General features: G+C 41.3%; 2 protein-coding genes and 1 long non-coding RNA gene across 3 annotated transcripts in view; 1 reads left to right on the forward strand and 2 right to left on the reverse strand.

The window, feature by feature from the left end:
- LOC125230021 overlaps positions 1-20,394 on the reverse strand; it is a 52,407-nt gene that overhangs the window by 19,185 nt on the left and 12,828 nt on the right. Inside the window, exons 3-4 of the mRNA XM_048134940.1 lie at positions 7,667-7,831; positions 6,577-6,633 (exon numbers count right to left, since the gene is read on the reverse strand). Of these exons, the coding sequence (XP_047990897.1) occupies positions 6,577-6,633; positions 7,667-7,831 (222 nt within the window). The remainder of the gene's footprint in view (positions 1-6,576; positions 6,634-7,666; positions 7,832-20,394) is intronic.
- LOC125230020 (uncharacterized protein K02A2.6-like) lies at positions 1,501-4,225 on the forward strand. Its single transcript, XM_048134939.1, has 2 exons — positions 1,501-3,561; positions 4,124-4,225. The coding sequence occupies exon 1, from the start codon at positions 1,659-1,661 to the stop codon at positions 2,628-2,630; it is 972 nt and encodes a 323-aa protein (XP_047990896.1). The 5' UTR covers positions 1,501-1,658; the 3' UTR covers positions 2,631-3,561; positions 4,124-4,225.
- On the reverse strand, positions 9,502-9,894 carry LOC125230024. The gene is made up of 2 exons (XR_007177478.1): positions 9,830-9,894; positions 9,502-9,740 (listed from the first exon to the last, which is right to left on the reverse strand). It is a non-coding gene; the product is annotated as an uncharacterized LOC125230024 (long non-coding RNA).

Genomic DNA, 20,394 nt, shown 5'->3' on the forward strand with positions numbered 1-20,394 from the left:
AATATTTCATATGAAGAGCGCGGTCTAGGGCGAACTTCTCTAATTTCTCACAGTATAGATACGGGTGATGCTTTGCCTATACGTCAGAGATACTATAGAATGTCTCCTGAAAAACAGAGAATACTAAATGCTCAACTTGATGAAATGCTACGTGAAAATGTTGTAGAGTCTTGCGAGAGCCCTTGGTCGTCCCCAGTTCTTTTAACACCTAAAAAAAATGGCGAAATGAGATTGTGCTTGGAAAGTCGTAAACTGAATGCAGTTACTATCAAAGATGCCTACAGCATTCCTTACATTTCAGAGATACTTGATAATCTGCGTGACGCTAAGTATCTGTCTAGTTTGGATTTGTCGAAAAGTTTTTGGCAAATTCCAATCAAGAAAGAGGATCGGTGTAAATCAGCGTTTTATATTCCTTCGCGCGGTACTTTTCAATTTGTTTCTATGCCCTTTGGCTTAACCAATGCTCCGGCAACGCAACAAAGACTGGTTGATATGTTGTTCTATGGGCCTGATTTTGAGCATAAAGTATTCGTCTACATCGACGACATTATCATTGTCTCGTCATCCTTTGAAGAACATATCTCCCTGCTGGTTAGAGTTCTGGAGAAACTTAAAATGGCAAACTTAACCATTGGATTCCAAAAGTGCCAATTCTTTAGGAATAAACTGTCGTATCTAGGCTATGTAGTGGATAGAAACGGTCTACAACCAAATCCAGAAAAGATAGAGGCGATCGTGAATTATCCGACACCTACTAACCGTAAGGAAGTTCGTCGATTTCTTGGAACGGCATCTTGGTATCGTCGGTTCATTCCAAATTTTAGTACAATAGCGGCACCACTAAATAAACTTACTTCTCAAGCTAAAAACTCTCCGCCTTTTTATTGGTCTACAGAAGCTGAAAATGCTTTCCGTACTCTAAAAGAAGCTTTAATATCTTCTCCTATATTGTCGTGCCCAGACTATTCGCAGCCCTTCCAAGTACATACAGATGCGAGTGATTACGGCGTTGGCGCGGTTCTTACACAACAGCTAGACAATGAGGAAAAAGTTATAGCCTACATGAGTAAGTCCCTTTCGAGTCAAGAGCGTAACTACAGCGCAACGGAACGAGAGGCACTGGCTGTACTTACGGCGATCGAACACTGGAGATGCTACTTAGAGAACGGCCAAAAGTTCGTGGTGTACACCGATCACTCGTCCTTAAAGTGGTTCCTAAATTTAAATAACCCTACGGGTCGCTTAGCTCGTTGGGGAGTGCGCATGTCCTCATTTAACTTTGAGATCAAACATCGTCGCGGTTCGGAAAATGTGGTACCAGACAGTCTCTCACGTTCTGTTACTATTGCCGATATTGACGAGATTCCAGTAAGTGGTGACATGTTTTATTCTACGAGTGACTCATGGTATTTAAACATACACAACGGTTGTCAAAATACTCCTACTTCATTTTTAAACTACAAAGTAAGCAACGGCAAACTATTTAGGTTTAAAAAAGCTTAAATCCGCTAACACGAGAGTTCGAATGGAAAGAAGTTATTCCTCTAGAATTTAGACTCAATACTATACTTAAATATCATTCGGAACCTACCGCTGCCCACTTAGGAATATATAAAACGCATAAACGGCTTTCTTTAAATTATTTTTGGCCCGATATGCATCGCGATGTAGTTAAATTCGTTTCAAGTTGCGATATCTGTTGTGCTCATAAGCATGCTACTCATGCTACTCTTGGCGTCATGGGCCGTCCTAAAGACTGCTCACGCCCTTTTCAAATGTTAAGCATGGATCTCATAGGTCCTCTACCTCCTTCTAGACAACAGAATACTTTTATATTCGTTGTGACATGCTGTTTTTCAAAGTATTCTCTTTTATTTCCCATTAGACGCGCAACTTCCGAGATTATAGCAAAACTAATCGAGGAAAAAGTTTTTTTAGTTCATGGCATTCCCAGTACTGTTCTCATGGACAATGGTAAACAATTCACGAGTAATGTATTAAAGAAGTTGTTTAGTGATTATAATGTGCCTAATGTAAGATTCACGCCTAAATATAGCCCACAAGTTAACACCGTTGAACGTTACAATAAAGTTATCGTTACAGCAGTGTCATCTTATATAGAAAATGATCATAGGTTCTGGGACATCAATCTACCTAAAATTCAATTCGCTATGAACACAGCTGTAAATGAGGTGACAAAGTATAGTCCTGCATTTCTTGTCCATGGCCGAGAATTAGTCACTAGCGGTTTACACTATATCGATGTTGAACTGGACGACGAAATAATTTTTGCCCCTAGAGATGAATATGCCGAGAATATAGGTCATTTGCGAAAAATATTCGACAAAGTCCAATCCTCTCTAGTTCAATCCCATACTAGGAATAGTGAACACTATAATCTACGCCGTAGGGATCACCATTTCAAAGTTGGCGATGTAGTTTGGAAGAAAACGTTTTACCTTAGTGACAAAAGCAACATGTTTTCCAAGAAACTAGCTCCTAAGTATGTCCAGTGTAAAATCGTAGCTAAGAAATCTAATTTAGTATATGAACTAGAAGACATGCAAGGGAACAATTTAGGTGACTGGCATATTAAAGATTTTAAATTGACTAATTACAAAGTTTAACTGGACTGCAATAATCATCTATCAATAATTTCTGTATTAATTGTCTAAATTTAATTATCAATCTCATAACACGTGCTTGTAAACGCTAGTGTACTTCCGAAATATCCTAATATTCTATCACTATTAAACATTACAAACCCCTACCGGTTTGAAAAGGTTATTACCTACAAAATAAATTGGTTAGCAAGTTTTTTACAGAGACATTAATTTGATGGATTCGATTACACCATTAATAATTTTAACTGAGGTTGATGATTAAACTAAGTGAAGAACCATTAATATATACATAAGAGTATGTATACAATCGTAAAAGTATAATACTCAGTCTGTTAGGACGCGAAAACATAAATAGAAATGTTTATTGCTTATCTGCTTGTGTGAAGAATGAATGAAGTGGAGGAGTATGATGAGATGGAGGTATGTTTGATAGTTGTGTATATATTGAGCAGACGACAGAAATAGCGGGTTTTCCCAGAAAAAACCCTAACCTAAAAAGAGGGGTATGTAACGGTTTACCGTTATCTCTAACAAAAATCCTATTAAATAAAAATAAATAATTAACCAAAATATAACTATAAACTACTATAATACATTTTTACATACATTCTTCTAAATAAAATATTTTAAAACTTAAAAAATAAAAAACAATGTAAAATAAATATACGTACAAACAGAATTGACGATTGCATTTGTTATTAGTTAAAACTAGATGCGAATACAAAAGACTACGTCACCGCTCCAGATAAGCGATAGGCGCTGGTCAACGTATGAGGCGCATTCGCGCTCGCATTCCCTACCACGGCTCCGACAGCGAAAGGTCAAGTTACCTAAAACTCTCATAACGTCAGACGACATGGAGTGACAAATTTATTTTAATTTTTAATTTTTACTACAATTAAATGTGTTAAGTGCCAGTTTTTCCCCAAATAGGGTGAGTGTTTTGAATATTTTGTAGAACTAGATTTAAGGTTTCTTCCATAGTTCATAGTCTTAATAAGGAATCATTTTCTTCATTCAATCATTATTCATTTATTTCTTTCTGGGTTCATCTTTCTCTATCCGCTTAGTAACAATATGTTTTCCTTAGAAACAATGTTGGAATTAACAAGCTTCTCGATCTTTCTAGAAATATGGTTCTACCCGCTTTATAAAAATCTTAATCATCCTTGTGGAATTTTCGCTTAATTTTAATTTAAATGCATATAAATAGAAACCAATCTGTAGTTAATCTACATTAATAATGTTTTTAAAAGTTTTTTTTATTAGCAAAAGTACTTTTAGTTAAATAAAAATTACTTCCTTTTTGTTAAAAAAAAAAAATGATGATTTAACTTGTGACTGCCACATCATTGATTACCTTTTTTAACGCTTTGGGGTTCACTAAACCAGCCTACATCTCATTAGCACTTTTAATTTGGCCAAAGTTCCGGATGTCGCAGTCACTTGTTCGAAATTGGACTTTTCTTGAAACGGCCATTTTACCGGAATTCCAGGGAACAAGTCTGGGGTCGTTAACTGGACCCACAATTTGGATGCGCGCGCGCCTGCACACGTTCCGGAAGGTTCCGGAAAGAAGACTGGCGGTCCGGAACGGCTTCTGATGACGGCCACGCCCAGTACGACTTCGGCGGCGTAGTGCAGGGAAGTGACCCCTAACAAGGGCTTGTTTCTTCTTTTATTGTAACCGGCCAGCTCAGGAAATACCTACCCACGATCCTGGATAAATAGATAGGTTTTTTTATTTAAAATATAGTTTGTAAAATTTTTCTATCGGAGTTTTTTTCTTCTCTCTAGTTTTTTTATTCTACCCTAGTTTATGCGACGCTTAACGTGACACCCGTGAACAAAGGTGGTTTAGCGATTACTGACCCTTTTAATGCCACTAATTTAAACCATGAAACTTCAAAAAAAGGTTGTAAGGTTCTCACAGATGCTCTAATAGAGAAACAACCGATTGCTCTACTTGACCATATAATATCTCTTAGTGACGCTCGCAAAGACTGCCGCAAAAAACAAGAAGCCCTCGAAGACAACCTTTTAGAAAACACCTTGAAAAAATTTCCTGTCAATAAGAAACGGGCAATCGAAAGGTCCATCGCATCCAAAATGAAGACAAAATGCTCAAATTGGCTCTCAGTTATTCCCACAAAAAAAGACCACTTCGACCTATCTCCATTGGAGTTTAGAGATGCTTTATCCATACGATACCACAGATCCCCTAATGCCATGCCACAGTAGGCCTAGCACATGATGGCCGCGGGAGTATGTCGCCGCGAGATAGATGACACGTCTTTGCCTAATTGTATTAATGACATAAGGACAGGTAGTCTATCTCGCGGCGACATACTCTCGCGGCCATCATGTGCTAGGCCTGCTGTCGTGCGATGGCTGCGGCAGTAACCACTTCGATATTGACCATGCGCTCTGTTGCAAAACAGGCGGCCTTATCACAAGGCGACACAATGAAATCAGAGACCTCTTCTGCGAATTATGCCAGCATGCCTGGGGCAACGTAACCAAAGAACCCATCATCTCAGAAAAAGATTGCGGACTACGCGCAGACCTATCCTGCCGTGGGGTGTGGGACGCTCAGAGGGAGGCGCTTTTTGACATCCGTGTTGTTGACACCGACGCTCCTTCTTACATCTCACAACCCGTCTCATCCGTCTTGAAAACAGCCGAAACCGAAAAACAAAGGAAATACAACAACGCCTGCGAAATGCAACACACAACCTTTACTCCACTCGTAATTTCAGTAGATGGAGTTTTCGCACCCCAAATGTCAAATTTTGTGAAACACATGGCCGAAACCATTTCTGAACGTTGGAGCCGTTCATTATCGACTATATTAGGCTGGCTTCGTGCACGAATCAACATTGCTGTAATACGCGCGACCAGCATGAGCATCCGAGGCACAACTACTCACTCCTTTCCAACTACCGCACCGGCTCGACCGCGGCGCGTGACGCGTGACCAGCAGTCAGCAGCACCCACTCCTTGCCAACTACCGCACCGGCTCGAGCGCGGCGCGTGACGCGTGACCAGCAGTCAGCAGCACCCACTCCTTGCCAACTACCGCACCGGCTCGAGCGCGGCGCGTGACGCGTGACCAGCAGTCAGCAGCACCCACTCCTTGCCAACTACCGCACCGGCTCGAGCGCGGCGCGTGACGCGTGACCAGCAGTCAGCAGCACCCACTCCTTGCCAACTACCGCACCGGCTCGACCGCGGCGCGTGACGCGTGACCAGCAGTCAGCAGCACCCACTCCTTGCCAACTACCGCACCGGCTCGAGCGCGGCGCGTGACGCGTGACCAGCAGTCAGCAGCACCCACTCCTTGCCAACTACCGCACCGGCTCGAGCGCGGCGCGTGACGCGTGACCAGCAGTCAGCAGCACCCACTCCTTGCCAACTACCGCACCGGCTCGAGCGCGGCGCGTGACGCGTGACCAGCAGTCAGCAGCACCCACTCCTTGCCAACTACCGCACCGGCTCGAGCGCGGCGCGTGACGCGTGACCAGCAGTCAGCAGCACCCACTCCTTGCCAACTACCGCACCGGCTCGAGCGCGGCGCGTGACGCGTGACCAGCAGTCAGCAGCACCCACTCCTTGCCAACTACCGCACCGGCTCGAGCGCGGCGCGTGACGCGTGACCAGCAGTCAGCAGCACCCACTCCTTGCCAACTACCGCACCGGCTCGAGCGCGGCGCGTGACGCGTGACCAGCAGTCAGCAGCACCCACTCCTTGCCAACTACCGCACCGGCTCGAGCGCGGCGCGTGACGCGTGACCAGCAGTCAGCAGCACCCACTCCTTGCCAACTACCGCACCGGCTCGACCGCGGCGCGTGACGCGTGACCAGCAGTCAGCAGCACCCACTCCTTGCCAACTACCGCACCAGCTCGAGCGCGGCGCGTGACGCGTGACCAGCAGTCAGCAGTACTCACTCCTTGACCATTTCCCCGCAGCTGCCGGTGCTGTTGCAGAAGTCCAACTCCGCTTTCCTGCCGACCAAAGACACTCGTTATTGTCCACCACACCAGATACCAAGGGAGCAAACACACTCGTTATTGTCCACCATAAGATAATAATCATAGGTAGATTTTTTGACAACCGAAAAAGGTCTAAGCTAGAGAGATAGTGCCATGAATTTGAGAGAGACACTATGATTCGACTGCTCGCAGCCACGTGCGCGGAGATGTGGACTCGCCTGTACACCCACTCGCCAATGGGCCAGCACTTGCGGAGATGTGGACTCGCCTGTACACCCACTCGCCAATGGGCCAGCACTGTTCGCAGCCCTGTGCGCGGAGATGTAGACTCGCCTGTACACCCACTCGCCAATGGGCCAGCACTGTTCGCAGCCACGTGCGCGAAGATGTGGACTCGCCTGTACACCCACTCGCCAATGGGCCAGCACTGTTCGCAGCCACGTGCGCGGAGATGTGGACTCGCCTGTACACCCACTCGCCAATGGGCAAGCACTGCTCGCAGCCCCGTGCGCGGAGATGTGGACTCACCTGTACATCACTCGCCCCGGGGCCAGCGCTGCTCGCAGCCACGTGCGCGGAGATGTGAACTCGCCTGTACACCCACTCGCCAATGGGCAAGCACTGCTCGCAGCCCCGTGCGCGGAGATGTGGACTCGCCTGTACACCACTCGCCCCGGGACCAGCGCTGCTCGCAGCCCCGTGCGCGGAGATGTGGACTCACCTGTACATCACTCGCCCCGGGGCCAGCGCTGCTCGCAGCCACGTGCGCGGAGATGTGGACTCACCTGTACACCCACTCGCCCCGGGGCCAGCGCTGCTCGCAGCCACGTGCGCGGAGATGTAGACTCACCTGTACACCCACTCGCCAATGGGCCAGCACTGCTCGAAGCCACGTGCGCGGAGATGTGGACTCACCTGTACACCCACTCGCCCCGGGGCCAGCGCTGCTCGCAGCCACGTGCGCGGAGATGTAGACTCACCTGTACACCCACTCGCCAATGGGCCAGCACTGCTCGAAGCCACGTGCGCGGAGATGTGGACTCACCTGTACACCCACTCGCCCTTGGGCCAGTACTGCTCGAAGCCCACGTTCGCGGCGATGTTGGACTTGGAGGGGCGCAGGTCCTCGCCGCTGTTTGTGGTCGCCTCGGTATCGTCGTAATCGTTGTCGTTGTCATTTTCGTTGTCATCCCGCAGAACCGCGTAACGGCTGCAACAGTGAAGGTATAAAGTTGGCTCCTCGTTATTTGAGCCCCTGCCAAGAAGAGCAAAATTACTAGATTGTTTTTTTTATTATTATTTATTTCGAAACAAGTAGTCTTATGAATAAGTATGAATATAAAATAACCTTTTACCTACGTATACTGTCATGCTATGGGAATTTGGATATGTACAGTCAGCAGCAGAAGTTGCTATACACCCAGGGTGCTCAAAGAGCGGTTAGCGTTTAAATTGTCAAAAAGTTGTTGACTGTCATATTAGCATTTATTTGTGAGCGCTCAGCATGGCACAAATATCTTAACAGTCGCTATTCATTAATTGCTATACTTACAACAAGTCATTCTTACCTGAGCTGTCAAAAAACCATTGGTATCTAAGCGGTTAACGTGTCAAATATACCTGAACAATCTGGCAAAATAGACGTTTAGCGCATACAAATATGGCCAAATATTGAATGAATAATAGTTCCGGGCAAGCGTTTTGACAGCCATCGAAAGCAGTGCAGTCTTGTCATCCCATACATCAGTCTCACGTTTTTCTCTTCAATAATTTGACAGGTGCAATTTACTAACGTAAGTATTTAATTTACTTTTCAGCATGAACATCGAAACGCCTGACACATAGAGAAAGCTAAATGATGCCGAATTTCGGGACAGTTGTCAAGGCACGTTATGGCCTCATTTAAAGTTCGTTTGCTTTTCAATCCTGAGGTCACTGGTTCAAGTCTCGGCGGAGACACGCGTAAAGATAATAGTTTTTTTTTGGTTTTATTTTTATTTCGTTTTTTTATTTGTTTTGAGTTTTTTTTTGCATAAGTTTTAACGATAATTCTAAATTATCTTGAACGTACATTCCAGAATAGGCAAAATATGCTACGTAAAATATTACCGATATCAGATGTATGGCTTAAATATACGGCTGAAATATATCGGTATCGGTCCTACATTCGATATCGGATCGGATAATGTGAAAACGCACTAAGACGGAAGTTTTACTTTCAGATTATTTTATTTTTATTAGTTTAAAAATGTTTTACCACAAACAGATAAGGTACAGCGGGACAAATCTCGACTGAGGGGTTAATGTAACTGGTCCATGTTTTACAATGTTTGCATTATTAGTAAATAGAGTGTCCATCGGTTATTATATGGTAGGCGGTAGGCGTCTTCAGTGTTTTACCGACATAATAATTAATACTCCAAAGCGGGTTCTTCGTGCTATTTATTATTATTTTACGAAGCGTCACAGAAACAAAGTTCACTTATTCACGCGAAAAAACTAACTGACAGCCCGCCGTTCGGGTTGCCAACTTACAACAATATATCAATCTTTGGGTAAAATAAAATTATGAGATATTTAACACTGCCTTATCAATAATTTGTGAAGTTATGAGATTCTTAACAAATGGATACATGTAGAGCTCAACATCATAGTGTAATAATAAAAAAATGGATCAGTTACAATTGCCCCCCCAGTCGAAATTTGCCCCGCTGTACCTTACATATATATCAGCACGACAGATTCAGATGGCACTATTATCAGAATGAGACAAAAGTTGTCAAACGATTTACGGCTAATTTATCGAGCATTACTTAATCCCACACTCAGCTTGGATTTTTTAAAATATCGTATATTCTTAATGGGGAATAAAACAATAAATTTATAGGCCAATTTTATTCATCAAATTCTTTGAAAAGTTTCTTGATTATCATGCTAAGCATTGGTACCTCCTGCCAATTGCAAAGTATGCATTATGGCAAATAGTTTAATGTTTTGTGAAGATTATAGGAAATATTGTTTGTTGATAACAGCTATGACGGGAACTATTCCTTTCACTTTTTGTCACCAATAAAATTATCACTGCATTTAGTTTTCGGTGCCTTGGCGAGCTATCAATACTGAAACAGAAACGAAAAGAGATAATTCAAATTGCATTTTGATTTAGATTACTATAAAATACATTATTTAAATAAAGCTTTGTCCTTACTTTCTTTTGACTGCAACTATCTATTTCTTGATTTCCTGCAATTTTCAACTAACTTCTGGAAAGCAATAAATAAATAAATATTCGAAATATTGCTATTTACAGCACAATAACTTTTGTGAACCGTTTTTAATTGATGAAAATTGTAAAATAATATGTAAAAGTATTTATCATATAATTTGTCAATTTTGACATTTTGGGAATTTTTTTAAATTAAGTTGGAGCATAAGCAACTAGGCTATCGTCCACGAGCTCGAAAATAAATAAATAATTATATTACGCAATATACACGCACTACGCTCAATTAAAATTATTTCATCAACTCGCTAGCATACCGCAGCAGCTAATAAACGGCTGCAGTATTTTTTGGTTAATCCAGGTTAATCACATAAAATGTTGATGCTTAGTTACCACTGAAATAACAACTGCTTAGCAACTGGTGGCACTCTGGCTGCTGACGTGCGTGATTGACAGGGCGTGCAGGTATTAATGACAGCGGCTTGTATTCGACTGCTTAGTTACCACTGACATTCTAACCGTTATTGTCATTGTGATTAAATAAGAGTGTATGTGTTAAAGAAAAACTCAGGTGTTAAGATATATGTGACGAACTGAAAGTCTACGTGAAAATGACAACTTAGACGTCACTATTTTTGTGACGATTGAAGAGTGTAGGTTTTCTTGGACACCCTGCCCGCTCAGGTATATCTGCTGCTGACTGTATGATTAAATTGGGCATACATTTTTTCTTTCATAATTTATTATGTAGCTATAGGTGAAAACCTGTAATTGGTTTTGTGTTTTTATTGTAATTTTTTAGATACATACGCTGTTAGTTGTCGGCAACGCAGATGTGCCACTCCTTGAGTGGCAGGCGTCCATAGGTTACAGTGACCGCTTTCCATCAGGCGGACCGTATGCCTGTTTGCCACCTACGTGGTACAAAAAAAACTCTCGACGAATTCACCTTAAACATTAAAAACTAAATCAAAATCGATTGATTCGTTCGGGAACTATGATGCCACAGACAGACATGTCAAGCGTCAAACCTATTATTATTATAACACTCCGTCGTTTTTGCGTTAGTGGTTAAAAACAAGAAACCTCCTTCAAAACTATAATAAAACACAACTTTCTATGAAAATTGGTCAAGTGCGAGTCGGATTTCGACACCTCCATACAAAAAGGTCATGAGCGCCTGAATACATGTGATGGCAAAGTACACTAAATTTCGTAGTTTCAAGATTTTGCGTATATTTCGGAAACGATAAGATAGAGCAAAATAGAATTCAGATTTTGGTTTTTGGTGGCTCAATTTTTTTGTTTTCGTATATATACACCTTTTTTTGGACCTATTTGGGCAAAATTTCGGTCAGTAAATTTATAAAAGGCGCAGTAAATTTATATTAAGCGCCTCCTTTTTAGTAGGAACTTAAGTCATTTTGGCAAATGAAATTTTTTTTTACAATTTCTAGAACAAACGAAACAGAAATGACTTTCTTTATACCTGTTCAACGCGCTTACAAAATTTTAAGACGTTTAGTAGGTAACTACTTGCAGCGGCAGTGAGTGAAATTCGTAATCTGAGTTTTTTTCACTTAAGTCCGACTTACTCAACATTCTGTATATTTATAATATGTAAAATGGTGCAATAAAGAATATTTACTTACTTACTTACGCTTGACTGTAGATTTCTAATAGGTTTTCCTGTAATCTACAAGTACGGTTGGTATATGATCGCTATAAGTAATAATTATGTTATTAGGTTAGCTATAGGTAAACTACGTAATAACTTGTGGCAGAAGGTCCTTTAAGTAGGGACTGAATAAATTAACCGACTTGGTATTACAGGGATCTCAACTCTTTTTACGCCAGAAGAACTGAGTTGGGATTTATCTTTTCGGAATGACTGATCCTTCAAGTAGATTAACCAAACTTAGGTTATATTTAGAGGAATTTAATTTTGACATTGATATCATTCCGGGACGAAACAATGCAGCTGCAGACGCATTGAGTCGTTTACCGATGAATAGTGATGATTTAAAAAATATTAGGTCAAACGTTAAAAAATATTAGGTCAAATTCAGTGTGAACTGACTAAGTTCGTAGAAGCATACCCGTTACACTGAATCTATAAGTAAAGCTTTTGTAAATAATTTCGTTTTAAGATATGGCATTCCAAGCGACATTATAACGGATCAAGGTACCGAATTTATGTCTAGTGTATTTAGCGATATTTGTAAATTATTAGGTGTTAATAAGCTACACTCTGGCTACACTCCACTCCACTGCTTATCACCATGTGGCGGCCTGCTTGGCTCGCGTTTGACCGCGCGCCTGCGCGATACTCCACCACCGCTGCCGTGGCAACGACGAAAAACGGTTACTTCAACTGAGAGCTAAAATCGCGTTTCTCAATTTCTCGTTGCATATAAATAATTATAAATATTGTAGTATAATGTACATATCTTTAATGTAAATACATCTGTAAATAGAATCTGCGTATCTTTCCTGTAAGTACTACCATCCTTACCTGCATACCTGCTAGCATCCCACAACCACGAAACCATAGGAGCGCTTGAAAACACACAAAAATCTAGGTGCATACCTTAGGATTCAATCGCACCGATTGGAGCACTTGGTTAAGTTATTGGTGTTTCTCATATAACACCACCGTGCATACCGAGGCACAATATACGCCGTTCGAATTAGTTTTCGGCAAACACTGCCGTTTGCCCAATAATTTAATTTCTTCTGTCGACCCTCTCTATAATTATGATAGTTATCGTAAATTTAAATAGATATCATACACGAAAGAAAAAACGACAAGGCCCACTATAATAATTAACTATTTATAATTTATATATAGTAGTGTGACTACTTGAAAAAAGAACAAATCAAAAAATATTCAATAAAATAATTTGATTTGTTCCCTAGTTGTATGATAGTTATCCTAAAGAATTTAAGTATAGGTTACAAAGAGCTCAATCAGAAGCTAGAAATAATTTAATGTCTAGTAAATTTAGTAGAAAATTAATGTATGATAAGAAAATGAATTCTGTTCAATATAAACCAGGAGACTTAGTACTTTTGAAAAATCAAGTAGGCAATAAATTAGATTATATTTATATTATAATGGACCTTATGAGGTTATAGAAGATATGTTACCTAATGTTAAGATTTCAAAAAATGATCAGATATATATAACTCATAAGAATAACACTAAGATGTATTTGAAATAAAAATAAGTTTATGTTAAATCTAAATATATAAAAGAAGAAGCTGACTGACTGACTGACTGACTGACATATCAACGCACAGCCGAAACCGCTGGTCCTAGAGATTTCAAATTTGGCACGTAGGTTCCTTATATAGTGTAGAGGAGCACTAAGAAAGGATTTTCCAAAATTCACCTCCTAAGGGGGTCAAATGGGGGTTCAAAGTTTGTACGGGGAAACAAGATTAGTTTGACTATTTTATTCGAAACTTCACAGGAAGATTCCTTAAGACATATGACTGAATACGTGTTTCAGGTTTTTTGAAAATTTAACCCCTAAAAGGGTGAAAAGGGGGTGATAAAGTCAAAAAATCAATATGGGTATCGTTTTTATGGTTTATCGGGTCGCTGATCACGATAAATAAAACGTTTTTAAAATCTAACGAGGCGGAAGTGAAATACCTTCTCCCCTGTTGTGGTACAATGGGGTTTAAATATCAAAAAAATATATAAAAGAAGATATTGATTGACTGACTGACATATCAACGCACAGCCGAAACCGCTGGTCCTAGAGATGTCAAATTTGGCGCGTAGGTTCCTCATATAGTGTAGAGGAGCACTAAAAAAATATTTTTCAAAATTCGCCTCCTAAGGGGGTCAAATGGGGGTTCAAAGTTTGTATGGAGTAACAATGTTAGTTTCACTGTTTTATTCGAAACTTCACAGGAGGGATCCTAAAAACATATGACTAAAGACGTGTTTCAGGTTTTTTGAAAATTTAACCCCTAAAAGGGTGAAAAGGGGGTGATAAAGTCAAAAAACTAATATGGGTATCGTTTTTACGGTTTATTGGGTCGCTGATCACGATAAATAAAACGTTTTTAAAATCTAACGAGGCGGAAGTGAAATACCTTCTCCCCTGTTGTGGTACAATGGGGTTTAAATATCAAAAAAATATATAAAAGAAGATATTGACTGACTGACTGACATATCAACGCACAGCCGAAACCGCTGGTCCTAGAGATGTCAAATTTGGCACGTAGATTCCTCATATAGTGTAGAAGAGCACTAAAAAAATATTTTTCAAAATTCGCCTCCTAAGGGGTCAAATGGGGGTTCAAAGTTTGTATAGGGTAACAATGTTAGTTTCACTGTTTTATTCGAAACTTCACAGGAGGGATCCTAAAAACATATGACTAAAGACGTGTTTCAGGTTTTTTGAAAATTTAACCCCTAAAAGGGTGAAAAGGGGGTGATAAAGTCAAAAAACTAATATGGGTATCGTTTTTACGGTTTATTGGGTCGCTGATCACGATAAACACAACGTTTTTAAAATCTAACGAGGCGGAAGTGAAATACCTTCTCCCCTGTTGTGGTGCAATGGGGTTTAAATATCAAAAAAATAATATATATAAAAGAAGAAACTGACTGACTGACTGACATATCAACGCACAGCCGAAACCGCTGGTCTTAGAGATTTAGCACTAAGAAAGGATTTTTCTAAATTCTCCTCTTAAAAGGGTGAAATGGGGGTTCAAAGTTTGTATGGGGAAACAAGATTAGTTTGACTATTTTATTCGAAACTTCACAGGAGGAGTCCTAAAGACATATGACTAAATACATGTTTCAGGTTATTTGAAAATTTGACCCGGATAAAGGGGTGCAATGGGGGTAAAGTCAAAAACACAATATGGGTATCGTTTTTATGGTTTATCGGGTCGCTGATCACGATAAACACAACGATTTTAAAATCTAATGAGGTGGAAAAGAAATTTTCTCCCCTGTTGTTGTGCAATGGGGTTAAAATATCCAAAATAGCCATAAGTATAGGTTTAGTTTTTATCTTTACTTCTGGTTCAAGAGATTTCAAATTGACACGGAAGTTCCTTAGAGGAGCACTGAGAATGGATTTTTCAAAGTTCACCTCCTAGCATGATAAGTTGACAGGGGCAAGGACAGGGACAGGTACAGGGACAGGGACAGGGACAGGAACGGGATAGGGTTAGGGATAGGGACAGGGACAGGGACAGGGACAGGGACAGGGACAGGGACATGGACAGGGACAGGGACAGGGACAGGGACAGGGACAGGGACAGGGACAGGGACAGGGACAGGGACAGGAACGGGATAGGGATAGGGACAGGGACAGGGACAGGGACAGGGACAGGGACAGGGACAGGGACAGGGACAGGGACAGGGACAGGGACAGGGACAGGGACAGGGACAGGGACATGGACAATTGGACAGGGACAGGGACAGGGACAGGGATAGGGATAGGGATAGGGGAGGGACGGGGATAGGGATAGGGATAGGGATAGAATTAGGGGACGGGGATAGGGATAGGGGAGGGACGGGGACGGGGATAGGGATAGGGGAGGGACGGGGACGGGGACAGGGACGGGACGGGGACGGGGACGGGGACAAGGATAGAGATAGGGACGGGGATAAGAATATGGATTGGGGTCGGAATAATCGGGCGGCAATCGATATCTAGGCAGTGTAAAATGCAGGTGGCTCAGTGGGAAGGGATTAGTAAGTAGGCATCGGCGAGTATCCTGCATCCGTAATAACTATTAAATTCAATGTGCTGTAAGAAGATCGTTGTTTGCTTGCCTTTTATATGTTTACGTTTGCAATAAGTATAAGCAAAATGGAAAAAATTGTAAGCGATAATGCAAGGAAGTACTTTTTACCCTACCGACCATAGCGTCGAGATACTGGCTATGTGGTTTGTATGAAGTTTCCCCAGTATAAATGTTTATATAGGTAAAATACATACATATTCGTACCTACTACCTACGCTGTGGTCGCTGTGTAACAATTCTACAATCATTGCAAGAATTTCTTTTAAAACAATAGTAATATGTATAAGGTACAGTCAGCCAAAAAAGTGGTTTACCACTTTTCGATCAATAGAATCGAAAAGTGGTAAACCACTTTCTTGGCTGACCGTACAGCCAATAGATCAGTTACAATGCCCCAGTCGAGAATTGCCCCGCTTTACCTTAATCGAAATAATCGCGGACAGATGTACCTACAAAGAAACCTACGGATCCAAATGAAAATCTTATTTTTTGTAAACGTTTCTATAAGAATACTTTTATTACGCGGGCGAAGCCGCGGGTAAAAGCTAGTACTGATTTAAACTTTCACGATTATTACACATAATTATTTTTAAAATCGTGTAGTGATGGACACAGCGGCTTATGATGGTAAAATACGACACTTGCTGGATGACGATCTTGTGTACAAACCTGTTTCGTACAACCCTACTGCTAGGGTTACTCGTCGCATTAGGGCTGTCATCAGAGACTGCAGAGAGATTTTCGAGGAAGACGTTTTCAATCGTTTGTACAAACCGAAGATTGTGCTACCGCCTAAGTTGTATGGTTTGCCAAAAGTACATAAGACAAACGTGCCGTTGCGGCCTATCGTGAGTCAGATTTCTTCTCCCACTTACGATCTTGCAAAGCATGTTGGATCACTTGGATCGGTGTTGCAGCCGCTTGTGGGTGGTACGTCGTCTTTCGTGAAGGACTCTCGTCACTTTATAGACATCCTCAAGGAAGTAACGCTGGAACTAGATGAGATAATGGTGAGTTTTGATGTGGAGTCACTTTTCACCAATGTTCCCGTTAAAGAATGTCTAGAAGTTGTCAGAAGGAAACTGAGCGATAGTGGCATGTCGGAGACAATAATGGTGTTGCTGAGGAACTGCTTGGAAGGGAGCTACTTTTTGTATTGCGGAAAATATTACCTCCAGATTGATGGGGTTGCCATGGGTAGTCCAGTGGCACCGGTTCTGGCAAACATCTGGATGGAGCATATCGAGGCCAGTGTAGATCTGCAGCCTTGGGCAGTGAAGTTGTGGAAGCGATATGTGGATGATGTTTTCTGTATTATGAAGGGTGGTAAGCAGCAGGTGAAGCAACTTCTCCAATATCTTAATTCTATTCATCCAAGGACTAAGTTTACGTACGAATTAGAATCACAGCGCAGTTTGCCGTTCTTAGACGTGAAAGTGATTGGTCGAATGGACGGAACCCTAACTCACACTGTTTACAGAAAGCCTACGCACACTGACAGGTATTTGAATGCCCTGTCTCACCATCACCCGCGCCACCTGCAGTCAGTTGTCTCATCGCTGGTGAATAGAGCGCATGATCTGTGTGACCCTGAATTCTTTCTACAGTAGAAAAGTGCGTGAAGTCATTGAAATCAAAAAACATCGCAATTTCAATCGGAACGAAGGTTTTAGGATCACATCCACATGAAATCCTGTCATTAATAAGTGTAAGTGGAAAATAATATCGACAGTCGTTAAATCGAATATCGTCAGTGTTGTATGTCGACAGAGTAACATCCCTAGTGCGCAAACAGTTCAAGTTGATAATCAAAACCAAGTGCGGGTAGTTCGAAAAACTCGCGCGGCTGTCAGAAGGTGTTGATGTCATTTCAAGCCAGTCTTCTCCGAGACCACGGGGACAACGCCGTCCTTGAAACGTTGGAGGTCAGTTTAATATGTAGTTATACGCGATTAAGTCCCGATTTTAAAAATACCAACCTTCCCCAACCAGTTAGAGCGAGAGTGAGAACTGCAGCGGAAGCACGTTTGTCAGACGTTATTTTCCCATAGTGCGTAGTTCCACGAGGGAAGCAGGGGACTATAGGTAAATATTGTCGCTATCTATGATTCGATACATATCAAGTTTCAACCGGCGAGCCTAACCAAATCGGGAAAAATCTTAACACCGCGATGTACGAATTCTATGGGATGCGGTCAGCGCCATCTAGCGGGTTTTTTGGTAACTAAACCGGTGTCTCCGCTCGGCGTCTTGGACGCTAGTAGGTCTGCGTTCGCTGCATGCTTTGTTGGTGTTACAGTTTATGTTATTTGAAAATAAATAAGTAAAAAAAATGTAAATTCATACACGTATGTCACTTTTTTTTTCTTCCTTTGTGGGGGAGAAGAGTAACTTTACGGGGAGATGTAGTATATCCCTAATTAACACTAACAGTAACTTAACGTTACTGTCTGCAACATACATGTGACGCACGTATGTGAATAAAATAGCATGTAAGCAATAATTTACTATATATTATAAGGTATGTTTAGTTTTACTTGTCTCTCTCTTCTGTATTGATTATTGGCAATACAACACACATCATCCATAATTACCAGTTTTACTTAACCTCCATTCAACCCTCCAACTTCATCATATCTCAAAACTTTCAAAGACTGTGTACAATATGTACTAATGATGAGTATTATTGTGTGCAACGCCATCTCTCGGTGAATTCGTTAACTAATTTGCGCGTTTTTCAGGGATAATCCATACTAATCCATACTTATTCCATACTTAATATTATAAATGCGAAAGTAACTCTGTCTGTCTGTCTGTCTGTCTGTCTGTCTGTCTGTCTGTCTGTCTGTCTGTCTGTCTGTCTGTCTGTCTGTCTGTCTGTCTGTTACGCTTTCCCGCTTAAACCACGCAACCGATTTTGATGAAATTTGGAACAGACAATCTTTAGACCCTGAGACAGAACATAGGCTACTTTTTATTTCGAAAAAAAGGGATGAAGGGGTTGAAAAAGAGGTTGAAAGTTTGTATGGGATTTCTTAATTTTAAATGATAAAACCATGAAACTTTATATTTTAGCACTTGATAAGAAATCATTAAACATATATTTAAAGTCACATACAGGTCGAACGCGATTAATTAACATTATGTTTACCTTTAAAATAAACATGGTGGGAAATAAACATTAACTAAAAGCGGGTAGATTATATTTATTTGTCTACCCCGAACATTTATATAAATTAATATCGGGTAGTTTTGTGTTGTTTACATCTCCGGTGACATTTTGCTGGGACGTCAGTCTTCCGCGACCACGGCCAGTGCAACCTGGCCGAAACGTTGGGAAAAAAGGTAAAAATAATGTTAATCGCGTTCGACCTGTATGTGACTTTAAATATGTGTACAAAGCGCGAGAACTTAAAGTGTTATATCATTAAACATCTTGATAAGGGATAGGGATAGGGAAAGGGATAGGGATAGGGATAGGGATAGCGATAGGGATAGCGATAGGGAAAGCGATAGGGATAGCGATAGGGATAGCGATAGGGATAGCGATAGGGATAGCGATAGTGATAGGGATAGCGATAGCGATAGCGACAGCGATAGCGATAGCGATAGCGATAGCGATAGCGATAGCGATAGTGATAGCGATAGCGATAGCGATAGCGATAGCGATAGCGATAGCGATAGCGATAGCGATACGGATACGGATACGGATAATATGGGTATCGTTAGCGGGATACGGATAATCGGTCGGCGGTCTCTTACAATCAATGTGCTCTAAGACGATCGTTGTTTGCTTGCTTGAAGATTACGTTTGCGATAAGTATAAGCAAAATGTAAAAAATTGTAAGGGATAATAGAAAAAAGTACTTTTTACCCACCGATCATAGTGTCGAAATACAAATACAGATACAGATACAGATACAGAACTTTATTAATAACGGCAAAGTTACAGGTCATTTCAATACACATTACAATAATCATAAGCAGGTACAATAGTAACCTTACAAAAATAAATAGGTAATAACTTATTGTCACATTATTTATATAAATTTATGTATAGGGTAGGTTAAAAAACTCCTCGATGCTGTACAAGGACAAGGTTAGTAACCACATTCGCAGTCTACATTTAAATATACCAGTGGAGGCTGCATCTCTGACCGCTGCGGGTAGTCTGTTATAAACGGACGGCCCCATAATGTAAGGCGAGCGCTCTGACTTAGACAGTTTGTGTTTGGGGGTGACAAGACGGTAACTAAATTTGTTACTACGGAGCGCATGACTCTCATTTGTGCCGCGTGTTTTGAAGAGATGTAAATTAGTGTAAGTGAATAGTGCGACTTGGTAGATAAGTTCCCCTGGCAATGTCAGGACCCCTAGGTCTTCGAAGAGGTTCCTACATGAGGTATCGGAAGGTACTTTAAGAATGGCACGTATTGCTTTTTTCTGCATTCTTAGTACACGCACGGAATCAGCCCCGCGGGCCCACACCTCGGCACTTAGTTAGTATAAATATATGTTTCGTTTTTGTAACGAAACGCCATGTTTAAGTACCATTGTATATCTTAGTGAATGCTATAGCAGTATAGTTGATTTTACTTTGCGCCTCTTGTAAAAAATAACAATGATATTCTCGTAATATACACCGAAAAATAATTGTTATAACAAAAATATTGTCCGCATAAATAAATGTTTTGCTTGTGTAACGAAACGCAATGTCAAAGCGCTTGCGGCGTGGTCGGCGGCCATTTACGTGTCATGAGAGATCA

This window comes from Leguminivora glycinivorella, chromosome 10 (genome assembly GCF_023078275.1).
Source record: "Leguminivora glycinivorella isolate SPB_JAAS2020 chromosome 10, LegGlyc_1.1, whole genome shotgun sequence".
Lineage (NCBI taxonomy): Eukaryota > Metazoa > Arthropoda > Insecta > Lepidoptera > Tortricidae > Leguminivora > Leguminivora glycinivorella.